Below are 16,826 nucleotides of genomic sequence, written 5' to 3'. Positions count from 1 at the left end.
CATCTGAAGAGTGAAATGGGGTGCAGTAATGGGAGGGGATTTTAGGCAGAGGGAAGGTTGAAGAAGCAGAACTCACTCCACACAGGGAACAGCTGGATTGTTTTTTGTGGGTTTCTTTTTTGCTTTTGTTTTTCCAGATGTGGATGAATGTGCCCAAGGGCTAGATGACTGTCACGCCAATGCCTTGTGCCAGAACACGCTTACCTCCTACAAGTGCTCCTGCAAGCCTGGCTACCATGGAGAGGGCAGGCAGTGTGAGGGTAAGTGATGGGGAACTGGTGGATGGGCCAGCAGGGAATGCCTCTCTCTCTCTCTCTCTCTCTCTCTCTCTCTCTCTCTCTCTCTCTCTCTCTCTCTCTCTCTCTCTCTCTCTCTCTCTCTCTCTCTCTTCTCTCTCTTCTCTCTCTTCTCTCTGAAAAGCACGTTGATTGAAGGGTCATATGATTTTGTCTGCTCTGAAGTGTCCTTTTGTGTAGCTTCTGAAAGAGAGGACAGGGGGCTTTAGTGTCCAACTCTGCTTTCCTGCAGGAAGTCAGCAGTGCTCAGCAGGAGAGTGGTGCCTACCAGAGTTGGGCTGAGCCCGCAGCTCCCTGAGCTTGCACCACAGTATGGAGTGTTCTCTGGGTGCTGGAGTCCTGCCCTCCTCTGCTGCCTGTGTGTGTGGGGTGTGGCCCCATCCCATCCATGGCTTTCTGCTATTGGATAGATGGATGTTGTGTGACAACTTCTAGATCAGTGTTTCCCAGAAAGAGTGATACTTCCTTTCTGGGCACCCTGAACAATCCAGAGAAGTGTGGTCCTTCCTTCCTTCCTTCCTTCCTTCCTTCCTTCCTTCCTTCCTTCCTTCCTTCCTTCCTTCCTTCCTTCCTTCCTTCCTTCCTTCCTTCCTTCCTTCCTTCCTTCCTTCTTTCTTTCTTTCTTTCTTTCTTTCTTTCTTTCTTTCTTTCTTTCTTCTTTTCCTTCTTTCTCATCTTTGGGCTACATCCAATGATGTTCAATGTTTATTCCTTGCTTAACACTCAGGAATTACTCCAGGTGGTACTCAGGGGACTCTATGGGATGCTGGAGCTATCACTCTAGTCCAGGAAGGGAGTGGGCTACTTTCTGATTGTTTAAAGAAGAGGATGCTGAGTTTGTTTGTTTGTTTGTTTGTTTTTTACTTTTTCTTTTTGCTGAAAAGAGGGCCATATGCCAAATTTGGTAAATTCTACTCATTTATTTTTATTTCTTTATATTTTCTGATTTTGGGCCACATCTGGTGGTACTCATAGTTTACTCCTAGCTCTGTGTTCACTTCTGATGTTTCTCAAAATGAGTGATTAGGTGATACCATGATTAAACTTGGTTGGTGGCATGAAAGGCAAGTACCATCTTTGTTGTACTATCTCTCTTACCCCAGGAGCCTCTATTTTAGAGTTCCATTAATATCTAGTCTCATTTGAAGTTGCAGTTTCACCCTAGAAAAATAGGTGCAGAGGAATATTTTTAGCCCTTTGAGCTCTAGATCTGAGAGCAGAAGTGTGATTGCTGCTGTGTGTGCTCTGGGGATCAGCTCACTATCAGGCATTTACCTCTGAACTTGAGAACTTGACTAGAGATCATATCTTCCCAGAGGATGCCCCTGGGGTTGGGGATCAGAGTATGATTGGAGGGAGTTTCCCACCAATCTCATTCTTCCCAGATGGGGGCACTGAGACCCGGAGGAACTGGAAGAGGGGCTTGGAGGTCATGTTTGTACAATTGGCTTGCCAGGTGAATAAAACCAGCTCTGTCACCTAGCTCATATGCCCTTTATCTCTGTTTGAGTGGATGTGAAATCTTTTTTTTTTTGTTTGTTTGTTTGTTTTTGGGCCACACCATGGTGCTCAGGGGTTACTCCTGGCTGTCTGCTCAGAAATAGCTCCTGGCAGGAGGCACGGGGACCATATGGGACACCGGGATTCAAACCAACCACCTTTGGTCCTGGATCGGCTGCTTGCAAGGCAAATGCCACTGTGCTATCTCTCCGAGCCCAGATGTGAAATCTTTACATTTATTGTCTCCATTGTGCCAAGGAGCAAAACTTCTGCCAGACCTGTCATGAGTATAAGCCTTGATGTTTCTTCAAGTTCATATTTTCATAGACAGACAACCTTTTCTCTTTTTCTCCCATCATAGAAGGCTAAGAGATTAGCTCTCCTGAAGCATCTCTTCCAATTCTTCCATTCCACATATCCAGTACACTGTATCAAACATGGTAGTCATAGTATTGAGAGTCACACATGCTGGTATGGTATTTGGGGAGAAAAATATTTACTTTTTCACTGGATCCTCCTATTGTAGCATGCTCTTTGGGAGTAGAAATCATTTGGGGCTTCTTTTACATAAAGTTCATATTTAGTAAATAATGATGTATAACAACTGGCAAGATAGTCTTATTCTTATCTTTGTTGTTGGGTTTGACATGTTACAAATGAGACTGAATTATTAATAATTTATAGTTAAAATGGCCCCTATTTATTTGAAAATAATTGAAAATTATTGTTGTTTTTATATATTTATATTGGCTACATATGATTATATAAGAAAGTAAAACATTGCAAAAATTTACTCTATAGAAAGTATCCTACTTTTCCTTCGATCTGGTTAATCCAGATCTTAATAGGAAGCATGAATTCTTTTTTTGTTTTGTTTTGTTTTGTTTTTGGGTCACACCCAGCTGTGCTCAGGGGTGACTCCTGGCTATCTGCTCAGAAATAGCTCTTGGCAGGCACAGGGGACCATATGGGACACCGGGATTCGAACCACCTTCCTTCAGCATGAAAGACAAATGCCTTACCTCCATGCTAGCTCTCCAGCCCCAGGAAGCATGAATTCTTTATACTGTTATTTGAAACTAAAACTCTAGAACCATTTGATTTTCTGTTGTGGTAGATATAAGCCTAGCAAGTAAGGGTGTTTCTGTTTAGTTTTGATTTTTTTTTTTTTTTTTTTTGCAATTGGAGCACAGAAGTGGAAGCTTTTGGGGCCTGCGAGGTGGCGCTAAAGGTAAGGTGTCTGCCTTGCAAGCTCTAGCCAAGGAAGGACAGCAGTTTGATCCCCCGGCGTCCCATATGGTCCCCCCAAGCCAGGGGCAATTTCTGAGTGCTTAGCCAGGAGTAAACCCTAAGCATCAAACGGGTGTGGTCAGAAAAAACAAACAAACAAACAAACAAACAAAAGAAGTGGAAGCTTTCTTACAAGAAGGATAATGGGAGAAAATGAAGATTGTGAGGATTCAAAAATAGCCATTCAAAGATATAACTCCTTAGTATGTGCTTCTTGGCATATTAGCTTTTCTTTTTGGGTTCAAACCATGACACCATTTGTGTTATTATTTCTGTCAGAGTCAATTCTACTGTTTATATTAAGGATGGGAACTGGGTTGGTCCAGCAACTCGAGGATGAATCTAAACTAGCCTTTGTAGTAGAAGTTTTTGATGAATAGGACTCAGATATTCGTTTGCCTTGTGTTTTCTCTTGATAAGAATTGATATGGTAGCAACTGACACAATCAAAGAAGGTCCTGTGTCTCCTTAAGATAAGACAATGAGGTAAGACTAAGCAGAAATGCCTGGTGTCCTTGGTACAGCATCTGGGCGGGGGCAGGGAGCAAACCATGTCAGCCTGCCCTGGGTGGTGGTTACTGTTGATGCTGACCTGGATCAACTGAAGACGTTGCATGCTGATTTTTTCACAACAAAGTCACCCATTTTCTCCCTTCACAATAAAGATATATCTTACAAGCAGATACTTAGAAACTATACTTTTTCCTCCCTCAAATTTCTGCCCACTGATTTTTTGCATCTAATTGTGGATTTTTCCTGCAGCAATGTTTACACAATGACTGCCTAGTAATGTTGTTTGTTCCTCATACACTGATTAATTGGAATTGTTCTGTAAGGATGGTGTGTCTCTTTGCCATCATTTATTTAGGCACTATTTATTAATTTATGCCATCTGAACGCATGGATATTAATTTGATTTACATTAATTTAATTATAGGCTTTTTTTCAGCTTTAAGCCTTTGGGAGCCTCTTCACATTGTTTTCTGCATCCTTTAGATGTGACTTTCACACTAAAACCTTTTTTAGAAATTCCTAATTTTCTGGAATAAGATACTTTGTATTTTCCCCTCTCTCAGTGGAATTCAACCACTCTTCTAAGGATCCCTGGTTTTTGCTTATTTGCTTTGTTTTGGGGCCACACACAACAATGTTCTATATTACTCCTGGCAGTGCTCAGGAACCATATGGCATGCCAGGGATCAAGCCTGAGTTAGTAAAGGCAAGCACCCTACTTTCTTTCTTCAATATTTTTATTTAAAGAAAATGTATCACATAGTTGACATAACTGATCATAATACATTTTTTCAAGATAAGGGAAAGCAAAGTTATTGAGAAAAATAGAAAGAACTAAAAATAAAATGGAAGAGAATAAAAAAGAAAGAAGAGAAAGCTCAGTAGCAAGTATATTTGTGGGAATTATTGTATCTCCAATAAAGGCATTAATACAATAGCAGAAGGTTTATTAAGCTCTCTTTTTTTTTAAAGATAAAAGATTAAAAATATAATAAAAAAAAGGTTTATGTATGGCAGTTGTTGTTTGCATAGGCACAGCAAGATTTGGGGACAATAGAAAGGAAAAGCCTTTGGCTTAAAAACAGGGAGAGACCTTACCCATGAAGTATTCTGGCATAAGATCAACTACAGGCTCCAGGCATGCTGTTGTCTAACCCCAAAGTCTTCTGTGGTCCCAGTAAAAGCTCTTCACAATCATGGTTGTTGCTGTCAGGTTTCTTCAGAAAGCCAGAAATCCTGGTTTCTGTGCAGATATCCTATGTTGAAGTCAGACTCAGAGCGTCTTCTGTTTTCATCTCACCATTAGGTGGCAATGCATAGAATCCTGCATGAAAGTAGGTTGTTGCTGCTACCAAGTCATTAGAGTGTCATCTGAACCCACTCTGGAGTAAGTCGATGCCAGGGCAACAGAAGGGTCTTTCTTGGTATAAGTCTGATTCCTGAGCACTCTATATTCTGAACTGTCTCTCTGGCTCAGGATTTCTGTTTTCTTTGATTAAAAAGTGATATGTAGAAACCAAGACACTCACACACAGTATTTTCCTTATATCCATTTGACATATATTAAAACTGTTTTGGGGCCAGTGAGGTGGCGTTAGAGGTAAGGTGTCTGCCTTGCAAGTGCTAGCCAAGGAAGGACCGCAGTTCTATCCCCTGGCGTCCCATATGGTCCCCCCAAACCGGGGCAATTTCTGAGCAATTAGCCAGGAGTAACCACTGAGCATCAAACGGGTGTGGCCTGAAAAAAAAAACCCAAAAATATATATTTAAACTGTTTTATTACATTGTAGTTTGAATGAATACCAAAGTAATACCACAAAATTAATTCTAAATTCCCTTCTTGCCTATTTGTAACTTCTTTTTAAAGAGTAAGAAATATAACTTTTATTGTTTATAATCTATTTATTTATTTTTTAAAACAAGTGTATACAGAAACTACTCACACAATTCATGCATGATCCTGTAAATAAAGCAGAATTACTAGTAAATGTACAAAATGGAATGTGGTTAATTTTGCTTTTAACCTCTGTTAACCTCTTTTAACCTCTGTCAAATAAAGGTGTTAGGTTTTGCTAAGTTATGTAGGCAGATAATTTTCTTCTCTACCCCTTTTGTGTGGTTATGCTATTTGTTTGTAATACAGTCATGTTCATTGGCTTCTCTTTGTAGTCTGTCTTGGATTTGATAATCTTCCCTTTCTATTGCTTCCTGGTTGATTGTGCTAAGTGAATGTGTAAATATGCAAGTATCCCTGTTGTTCTGAGATTCTAGGCCTAAAAGATGTGCACAGACAAATGCTGTTTCCTCCTGCCTCTGCTGTGCTCTCCCATTCCTCCTTTTTTCATCCACATGTTGAGTCTTCAACCTCTAGTTTCTGGTTTACTCTTCCTACCTTTCTTTTGTACAAAGAAACAAGTGTATGTGTATTTTTAAAACTGCTTCACTGAATTATGATTTATCTACTATAAAGTCCAGTAATTTTAACTACAAAAATAATTTTGGGGAAATTATCCAAGTTGTGAAAACATCACACATACTATTGGTTTCAAGCATTGTCCTCATCTCACTAAGATTCCTCAGGCCCTTCTAGAGTTGTAGAGTTCTTGTTCCCAGTTTCAGTTTGGCAAACCTACTTTCTATTTGCACAATTTGTCTTTCTGGATGTTTACTTTAAATGGGATCATAGGACATATGATCTTTCAAAAAGAATTATGTGAGTATGGGAGAGCAGGCCTACTCCTTGCATGCTTGGCAGCTACTGTAGGCCTGTAAACTGGGTACTCACAGTAGTGCGGTACTATCTGGTGTTTGGGGGGGCCACCAAGACTCAAGGTGCTGAGGGTGGGCAGGCAGTTTTGGGGAGTGAACTGAGCTCCTCCCTCATGGTAGGCACATGCCCTACCATGTATGTTATTTCCTCGTGTTTCTGGCTTACTTCATTCAATATGTTATTGATTCATCCACATTGTTGTCATCTCATTCCTTATTTTAATAGTGAAATGGTAGGTATTTTACTGTTATGACTATACCATATTTTGTTTACCCAAAATCAGTTGTCTTTTGGGTAATTTCTACTTTGGGGTATTAAAAATAAAAATCCTTTGAGCTTTTACCTGAAAGTCTTCCTGTGAATATAACTTTTTCTTTCTTTTGGATATGAGTCTAGTAGTGGCGTTTCTTGTTTATATTGTACATTTTTGTTTTATTTGGGCCACACCTGGCATTGATCAATGTCCTGGCTCTGTGCTAAGGGATGACTCCTGACAACTCTTGGGGGATCATATGTGGTGCTGAAATCTGTTCACCACATGCAAGTCAAGTGCCTCCTCTTTGTACTATTGCTCCAGCTATGTGTGATATTTATGTTTTTTTTTTTTTTTTTTGGTTTTTCGGGCCACACCCATTTGATGCTCAGGGGTTACACCTGGCTAAGTGCTCAGAAATTGCCCCTGGTTTGGGGGGACCATATGGGACGCCGGGGGATCAAACAGTGGTCCTTCCTTGGCTAGCACTTACAAGGCAGGCACCTTACTTCTAGCGCCACCTTGCCGGTCCCAATATTTATGTTTTAACCTTTGAGGAAATTTGCACATTATTTCCAAAGTGTTTGTACCATCTTATAATACCTTCACTAATGAATATGATCTCATTTTCTACATCCTTAGCACCATTTGTTGTCTATTCTTTTTATGACAGTTATTCTAATGAATATGAAATGGTATCTTATTTTTTTGAATTTAAATTTCCCATATAATTAATGTTAGCATATTTTCATATGATGATTAGCTATTTGTATATTCTATTTGGTGAAATGCCTATTCAAATCACTTGCTCATTCTTTCATTTGTTTGGTTTTGGTTTTGTACCACGCATGTGGTACTCAGGGCTTACTCCTGATTCTGCTCCGGAATTACTCCTGGTGCACTTGGGGGACCATATGGGGTTCTGCGGATTGAACCAAGGTTGGCCTTGTAAAGGCAAGTGCCCTATCTGCTATACTATCCTCCAGGTCATTATTATATGGCATTGGAAGAGGGGTAACATTTCTGCCTTTTTTGTTTAAAAAAATGAGATAAATTACAAAGCTTTTGGTTTCCTTTTCTCCTCTAAAGGTGTGCACTCTAATATAATCCAAAGCATCAACGTTTAAATTGTGCACAATTTTTTTCAAAACAATCAGCATTTTCCATTTCTTCTACATATCACAATTTTTTCCCTAAATTCTAAAAAAAAAACAAAACACCCTATGACTGTGATGATTGTGGCCCAGCAAACATCAGAAGAAAAACATGTGCATGCCATTAGGAAGCAAGCATTCTGTTCCTGCAAGCAGAAGTGTCAACAGAGGGAGAAATGTTCTTTACCTAACCAAGATCTCAAAAACTTCCTCATAAAAACTTTATAGTTTCTATTAAAAGTCTCAAATTTGGACCAGAGCAGTGGTGCTAGTGGTAAGGCATCTGCCTTGCAAGCTCTAGCCTAGGATGGACCGCAGTTCGATTCCCCAGCATCCCATAAGGCCCCCCAAACCAGGAGTAATTTCTGAGTGCATAGCCAGGAAGGAGTAACCTCTGAACATCACCGGGTGTGGCAAAAAAAAAAAGCCCAAATAAATAAATAAATAAATAAAAGTCTCAAATTTTAGTTCCTTTATTTAGGTCTCTGATCCAGATTGAACTGATGTTGTATATGATATGAGGTTAGAGTTTAATCTTTTTGTATATGAACATCCATTTGTCTCTGCATCATTTGTTGAAAAGATTAATTTCATCTAATATAAATTGCCATAGTCCATTTGCCTAAAATCAGTCACAAAAGCAAGACACTTAATTACATTCTATTGATTTGATGTCTATCTTTAATCTCATAAGACACTATCTTGATATTGTAGTGAATACATTTTGCAGATTAATTTCCCATGTCAAAATTATCTCACTTATTTGAGTCTTTTGAATTTCTATATAAATTTTAGCATAAGTTAGTCAAGTTCTGCAGAAAAAGCATATGTAAAATTTTGTGTATGGGTGTATTTTTATTTTACCCTTATATTTTTACACATAGAAACATATTATAAATAATCTTATACATTTTATTTTTTTCACTTAATAGTATATTCTATGCCAATGGCAAGAGCAATAGTATCAAACCTGAATAAACAGGACTACATCAAACTAAAAAGTTACTGTATGGCAAAATAAACATAACTTAAAATTAGAAGACAGCTAACTGAACAGGGCAAAATTTTTGCACTCAACATATCAGATAAAGGTTTGATATCTAGGATATACAAAGTACTCACAAAGGTTAACTCCACAAAACTTAAAAAAATAAAATAAAATAATGGGGAAAGGAAATGAACAGACACTTCTCTGAGGAAGACCAATAAATGGCCAACAGACACATGAAAAAATGCTCATCATCACTTATCAATAAGAAAATCCAATGAGGTCTGGAAAGATAGCATGGAGGCAGGGCATTTGCCTTGCATACAGAAGGATGGTGGTTCAAATCCCAGCATCCTGTATGGTCCCCTGAGCCTGCCAGGGGCAATTTCTGAGCGTATAGCCAGGAGTAACCCCTGGGTGCTGCCGGGTGTAAACCAAAAACCAAAAACCAAAACCAAAAAGAAAAAGGAAAAGAAAAAAAAGAAAATCCAATGAGATATCATCATACACCAGTGAGGATGGCACATATCAAAAATACTGGGAACAATCTCTGTTGGAGGGTTTGTGGTGAGAAAGGAACTCACATCCACTACTGGTGAGAATGCTGCCTGGTCCAACTCCTATGGGAAACAGTATGGAGGGTTATCAATAAACTCAAAATTGAGCTACCATATGACCCAGCAATTCCTCTTTGGGGTATCTACCCCTAGGACAGAAAACATTCATCTAAAATGATATATGCACACCATTATTCATTGCAGCACTCAGCATAATAGCTAAGACTTGGAATCAACCTAGATGTCCAACAACACACGACTGGATCATGAAGATATAGTATATATATATATATATATATATATATATATATATATATATATATATATATATATATATATATATATATATATACAATGGAATACTACATATCTGAAAAAATGATTCATTCATGTAATTTGGAGGAAACTGGAAGATATATTAAATGAAGTAAGCCAGAAGAAGAGTAAATATAGACTGGTATCACTTACATGTGGTATTTAAATAACTGCATGAAGAAATGCAGTGGTCTAAGTGGGAGTTGATTCAAACACCCTAGGCCCCAGAGTATAGTGAGAAGGAAAGAAACTGAGTGGAAGAGGAGAAGCACAAATATGAAAAGATGGGGGGTAGGGGACAAACGGTCCCAGTTGCATTGGTAGTGTTAAAAAAGGATAGAACTAAATATTCAAACCAAAGGCAACAACAATGGAATCAAGAGATTCAAAACTTCAACAATCTAAACTTAAAATGGGCTTGCTATATTGACAGGCTGGTGGGCGGGGGGGGGGGGGCGTGGTATGGGATGCACTTGGGGAACATTGGTGGAGGAGGTAGGATTGGCCCTGATTTCATTGTATGCCTGAATCACAATGGTTTCAATCAAATTAAAATAAAATGAACAGTATATTCTAGAAATTGCTCCACGGATACAGATAATTCTCATTTTATTTTATTTTTTAACAGCTGCATAATGTTCTTATAGAGTAAATGTGCCATTAATTTCAACTGCTGTGTGTGGGCATTCAGTGTCTGTGTTGTTTCTAATCTTTTGTAATTATAAATTACAAAGTGAGTGGCTGTATGCATATTTATTTTCCTCTTGAGGGAGCTGTATCTTCAAGACTGGGTCCTAGAAGAGGAATGACTGGTAATAATAAGTAAATGTATATATATATACATATATATATATGTATATATATATATATCTACACTAAGGAAGTAACATCATCTGAATGACTTGTGTTTTATTCTTCAGACATTGATGAATGTGAAAACGAACTCAATGGAGGCTGTGTCCACGATTGTTTGAATATTCCAGGCAATTATCGCTGCACTTGTTTTGATGGCTTCATGTTGGCTCATGATGGTCATAATTGTCTTGGTAAGAGAAACGGTTGGAAATGGCAATTTTCCTTAGCTTACCCTCTGGCACTCGGCCCCTTACTTTCCTTTGATGAAAACAGTCATTAAAATAAAAAGGGAGTTAGATATTTGTGTTTTCTGACTCTCTAAAAATCATACTCCTTAAAGAGAAAGGAAACCAGGTGAAGTATTTCAATTTTTCTTCGATCATGCATAATGTAAATCATCTGTTAGTCTGAGAAAACAAATGGAGATTATTGTTGTTATTTATTGACTTTCTGGTGTTGACTTTACATCTCAAAAATCTTAAAAGATTTTTTTTTTAATTTTTGGGTCATACCCAGTGATACTCAGGGCTTATTCCTGGCGCTGTACTAATGTAGTCAGCTGTGTGCAAGGTAAGTACCTTATCTGCTGCTCTAGTTCTCCAAAGTTTTTAGTCTTCTTAAAAGAGATTTGGTATATAATCGTTTCTTTTTTATTTGGTTTTTGGGTTGTGCTCAGGGATTACTCTTGACAGTGCTTAGGAGACCATATGTGGTGCTAAGGATTGCACCTTTGGTGTCAAGGCAATTGTCTTACTCCTATATTACCTTTTTTGCACCTCTCCCCATGTTTTTCTTTTTCATTTTTGGTTTCTACATCATGCCCAACAGTGCTTGGGGGAGGGGGGTGTCATGCAGTATGGAGGCTCAACTATGGGCCTCTCATAAGCAAAGCATGAACTTAGCCTATTGAATGATTTCTGTGACCCTGAAACCATTCTTTACTGCTGTCTTTATTCTTTTCTTTTTCTTTTAAAATTTTTTATTAATATCTTTATTTAAACACCTTGATTACAAATATGATTGTAGTTGGGTTTCAGTCATGTAAAGAACACATCCCTTAATCTGTGCAACATTCCCACCACCAGTGTCCTAAATCTCCCTCCTCCCCACCCCACCCCTTGCTATCTCTATTCTAAAATTTGATAAAAAATTACTTATCTGGAAGTTTCCAATTGTGTGCTTGGATCTCAGCCAGGTATATTCTCTTTTTTTGGGGGTAGGCAGGTGCAGAGTGATAGCACAGAGGGTAGGGCACTTGCTTTGCATGCAACTGACCTGGTTCAATCCTTGTCATCCCATATGGTCCCCCAGTAGTGTGATTCCTACCAGTAGTGATTCTTGAATTACAGCTAGTAGTGATTCCTGAGTGGAGATCCAGAAATAACCCTTGAGCATTGCCAGGTGTGGTCCAAAAAGAAAAAAAGAGAAGAGAAATTTAAATGGAAACCTTCCATCAATAATCTCCTTATAGTCCACAAAGAAGAAACATCTGTTGGAATTTCAGATGTGTTTTTTACATCCCTGTGCTAGTAATAAAACAGAACTTAAAAATAGCAAATAGAGGGCCCGGAGAGATAGCACAGCGGTGTTTGCCTTGCAAGCAGCCAATCCAGGACCAAAGGTGGTTGGTTCGAATCCCGGTGTCCCATATGGTCCCCCGTGCCTGCCAGGAGCTATTTCTGAGCAGACAGCCAGAAGTAGCCCCTGAGCACCACCAGGTGTGGCCCAAAAACCAAAAAAAAAAAAAAAAAATAGCAAATAGAAAAAAAAAAAAGAAAATAGGATGGGGTGGAGTGAGGGGTCATCTTAAAGGATGCAGTACCAGATAGTCAACATTATGTAGATACCTCTTCATATATACAAACACATATATGTAGCACTGTATATACATATACATGTATATGTACACATATGTATGTATATACATGCACACGCACAGCAGTAACACGTAGGTATTTATGATGTTTGTGTATTAAATTTGGGGTTACAGTCGCACAGAAGGATATCATGAGGGACACATGGCATCACGTGCCTCTGCTGCTGATGACTCTGTGGCTGACTCTCTGATGTCCATCTGGCTGACTGAGGAACAATTCAAGCCAGGCCCTGATGCTTGCAAACAGCTGCTCAGCTGCTCCAGATGGTGCTGTCGAACTTGAGCCAATGCTTTACAAATAACACAAACTTAATTTTGAGTTGTTGGGGAAGGAGACTGTTTCTATTTAGGACCCATTTAAGACCTTTTCCTCTTAGAGCAAGGGTCTCAAACTCGCGGCCCACAGGCCGTTTGCGGCCCTCCATACAACATTTTGTGGCCCTGTCCTAGAGGAATCTTTTTTTGTTTTGTTTTGTTTTAGTTGTTTGGGTCACACCCCCCAATGTTCAAGGCTTACTACTGACTTTGCACTCAAGGATCACACCAACTTTGCCTTCTGCGGCCCCCAGGTAAATTGAGTTTGAGACCCCTGTGAGTGTTGTCCTAAGTCCATCCTTATGTAGATTCTGTTCTTTTCTGTTTATGTCTTGTATGATAGTCTGATTCTGGGTATAAGTGCTGGACCTTTCCAGTCTGTGGTTATCAGGAGGACTTGTGGAGGACTTGGGTCTCTCTGTCCTATGTAGGTAGACTATTAGCACAGAAGACACATTAGAGAGATAATCCTGAATATAGAGATAACTGAGGTTAATTTTAAACAATGGAGCAGGGAAAACAGTCTTGATGAGTCATGCAATACTGGGCATGACTTTCAGTGCACCATTTGTTAGGAAGCTCTATGTATATATATAATATATATACAATATATAAACCAATATATACATATATACATATACATATACATACATATACATATATACATATACATATACATACATACATATATATATATATATATTGGTTTTTGGGTCACACCAGCAGCACTCAGGGGTTATTCTTGGCTCTACGCTCAGAAATCACTCCTGGCAGGGTCAGGGGACCATATGGGACGTCGAGATTTGAACCACCATCCTTTTGCATTCAAGGCAAATGCCCTAGTTCATGCTATCTCTCTGGTCCCCCTCCTCTATTTTTTTTAAATATGAGATTTTCTGGAGTCAATTTTAATTTCCCTTTGAATTGTCGGCAGTGGTATTTCAAGGGTTTGTATCTAATGGATGCAGTTATCACCTTGAGGGAAGTATGTGCTCATAAGAGCAACAGTGGAACCAATCAAGTCTGGGAAGTTGTCTTGGGTGGGTGGAGCTGTTCTGAGCTAAGGCCTGCTCAGATGCTCAGGTTCCGAGTCTTCCTTTGCCTTACTACTAACAGATATTTCTCCAGACTCTCCATTTCCTCTTCCTGGATCTCTGGGCTTGATAATAATGATCTGTCCTGCAGGAAGATCCTGAGAGCTCACAAGTATATGTGATGGGGTTGGGAGATGGTCAAAGTGCTGAGCTCATGCTTTGTGTAGAGGAAACCCCAGTTAGATCTCCTATAACACATGATTCCCCAGCACCACCAGAGAGGGCTACAAGACAAACAAAAATAAAAGGTAAACATTAAGGAACACGGTATACTAAGGAGAGCAGAATCAGCTTATAGGAATTTCTCTGAGGTTTTGAAGGGATGAAGAGTTTTGTGACAAGAAAGAAGCTCAGAGCCCAAAGTATTCAGGAGGGGCTATTTCCTCTATTCTCTGGGATGACTCCTTAACTCTCATTGGCCTGCTAACCATGCAAGAGGCATATGCTAGCCAGAATGTAGGGTTTACAAACATCAGCTAGCTCAAGTGCTAAGCCTGATGTGCTCCAAGATTCCGAATGCCTGTGAGCCTGAAAATGAGCTACAACTCTTCCGTTCAGCTGTTGGTTCCTCCTGACCCCAACTTAGTTTTGTTTTGTTGTATTTAAAGTATCTAGGAGCACATGGCATTCTGTAGCAGCGACTCTTAACTCTGGCCACACAATGGGATCATTTGAGTTATTTGAAAACAATATCAGGGACCTGGAAGATATCTCAAATGCTGGAGCACATGTCTAGCATATGTGAGGCCCTGAGTTTAAAGTCTGATACTGCATGGGCCCCAAAGCCCTGGTAGCACCAGAAAACCACCAGCTATGTCCTTTCTCTAAAAATCAGAACAGATACTATTGCCTAGACTAGTATCATCATCCAAGACTAATATTATCAGTGTCTGGGGAATGATATTCAAACCCCAGATGTTAGGGCCAGAAACTACAGCAGAGGTTGAGATCCATCATTCTGCTGTCCAGGGAGATGCTCCTGCCTAGTGCATGTGAACACACACTTTGGTATTCATCTAGTCAGAGTACATCTTGCAATTTAAGGACACACTTCTAATTAATTGCTTTGTAAGAAAGGAGTAGTAGGTGCTGGGTGTGGCAGTTCAGAGGGGCCTCTGCTTTCACTCAGAGCCCATCCAGGCTTTTGTAGTTGGGGCCCAGCTCTCTGGCTTTCTGGGGAACACCCAGTGAACACCCAGGCAGGTGTGTACCAATGGGCCTTGCACTATGAAATGTGCTCCTTTCAACCCTAGCTAGGAGAAGGGCAAGTTTGTTAGGCTGGAGGGGATGGCTGGCGTCCCATCAGTTTAGAGCAGCATCAGCTTAGTTGTGGGGGGAGGATGGATGATGGTGAGATCTGAGGCTTGAAACCAGATAACAGATATTTAAATGTGAAAAGACATCACTTTGATATCAGCTCATTCCTTGATCCTCTCTGATGGGTCTTGAGAGTTTTCTGGTTATTTCCTGTGCTTTGGCTCTGAGATGCTGTGCTCCCCTGGTGGAAGCCAACAGCTAAGCATATATGAGCACCTGCAGGTTCCAGAGATGTGCTAGATCACACAAATCTCCCTGTTCATAAGATGTCTGCTGCCTAGCAGGGGTGGCTCAGTACAGGGTTTTCAGATTGCAGAACAAGTAGCATGGTGCAGGAAATGTATTTATGAGTGGGCTGGTATGATGTTCTTTAAAGTGCAGGAATGTCCCTTGACCCCATACTGGGCATGCTGAGGGAGGCAGGAGAAGGAAACATCTCTCCATCTCTTTCTGATGACACCTTCTCATGGGTTCTCCCATCTCCCCTACCTTCTCTTGCTTTCATATTTGACCTCTCTTAACTTGCCTTCCTTTGCTTCCATGCTCCTTCCTGGGGGGGCGTGTCTTTTATCTCCATCACTTTATCAAACAAACAAGTGGCAAGTGGTTTTTTCAAAGCATCTTTGAATTCACTCGCCTACCACTCACCCCACATGCCTCCCTCTTACACATATTAACCCCTGCCCACTAACTCCCAACCCTGACTTTTGCACTCCGTGCTAGTCCGTGCCTGTCCTTTGGTACCGCACTCCACACTCACATGTCTCCAGGCTTATCAGGCAGCTTGCCCAGAGAGCTCTTCTATTTCTTCCCTCCTAGGCATCCTAACTGTGTGGCTCTAGCTATAAGGACCCCTCCCTACTCCCTAGAACTAGCTGGAGCTGTTTACATCTCTTAGCATGCTCTATGTTCTTAGGCTCTGAGTCAGTGCTAAAGCCATTTCTGCTGCCTTGAACATCCTTTCCTGCTTTTATGATGGAAGAAGCCCTTTGGAACCTACCTTTCATCAGCTTTTCCACAAACCCTTAACTAGTGTTAGGTCCTCCTTCGTGCTCTTTCACTCTTAAACACTTGTGCTCTGATCTCTCTCCTTCAGCCCAGAGGTTGCTGTAGAGAGATGGAACTTTAATTTTCCAGATCTGGACTTTACTGTCCCCTCCAGGGCTGTGCTTTGGCAAGAGGAAGTGTTTGTAAATATCTCCAAAAGAGGCCCCTAGTTTCCCGATGAAGGACCTGGTTAAGGGAACCCCAGATACATGAAGTTTTTTGGGGGGTGGTGGGAAGTAGACATTGTTACAATGCTGAGAGCTTCTGTGCTGCAGGGGTCAGAAAAGGGACTCCATCTATGAGACACAACAGTCATGGCGAGGTAATGCGGGAGGGTTGGAGGGTGGTGGTGTCGGTGAAGCTCTCACAGCAGCCAAGGCCAACCAAGCCTTTTCTCCCTGCAGATGTGGACGAGTGCCTGGAGAACAATGGAGGCTGCCAGCACACCTGTGTCAACGTCCTGGGGAGCTATGAGTGCCGGTGCAGGGAGGGGTTCTTCTTGAGTGACAATCAGCACACTTGCATCCACCGCTCAGAAGGTGCCTCAGCTCTGCCTCCTCCCCTCCCCTGACACAGGGGATCATGCCTGAGAACATCCCCTTCTTTCACACAAGTCTAGTCCCCATAGAAGGGGGATACTTGGGCTCTACAACGTCTGGAGGGTGGGCAAGTCCTTGAACTTCATT

At 40.6% G+C, this 16,826-nt stretch overlaps 1 protein-coding gene across 1 annotated transcript in view; it reads left to right on the top strand.

Annotated features, from left to right (window-relative positions):
* SCUBE2 (signal peptide, CUB domain and EGF like domain containing 2) overlaps positions 1–16,826 on the top strand; it is a 76,236-nt gene that overhangs the window by 1,160 nt on the left and 58,250 nt on the right. Inside the window, exons 2-4 of the mRNA XM_049780666.1 lie at positions 138–260; positions 10,557–10,682; positions 16,545–16,679. Of these exons, the coding sequence (XP_049636623.1) occupies positions 138–260; positions 10,557–10,682; positions 16,545–16,679 (384 nt within the window). The remainder of the gene's footprint in view (positions 1–137; positions 261–10,556; positions 10,683–16,544; positions 16,680–16,826) is intronic.

This window comes from Suncus etruscus, chromosome 9 (genome assembly GCF_024139225.1).
Source record: "Suncus etruscus isolate mSunEtr1 chromosome 9, mSunEtr1.pri.cur, whole genome shotgun sequence".
NCBI lineage: Eukaryota > Metazoa > Chordata > Mammalia > Eulipotyphla > Soricidae > Suncus > Suncus etruscus.
The sequence above is the reverse complement of the archived record's forward strand: the minus strand, read 5'-3'. Positions and strand labels throughout refer to the sequence as shown.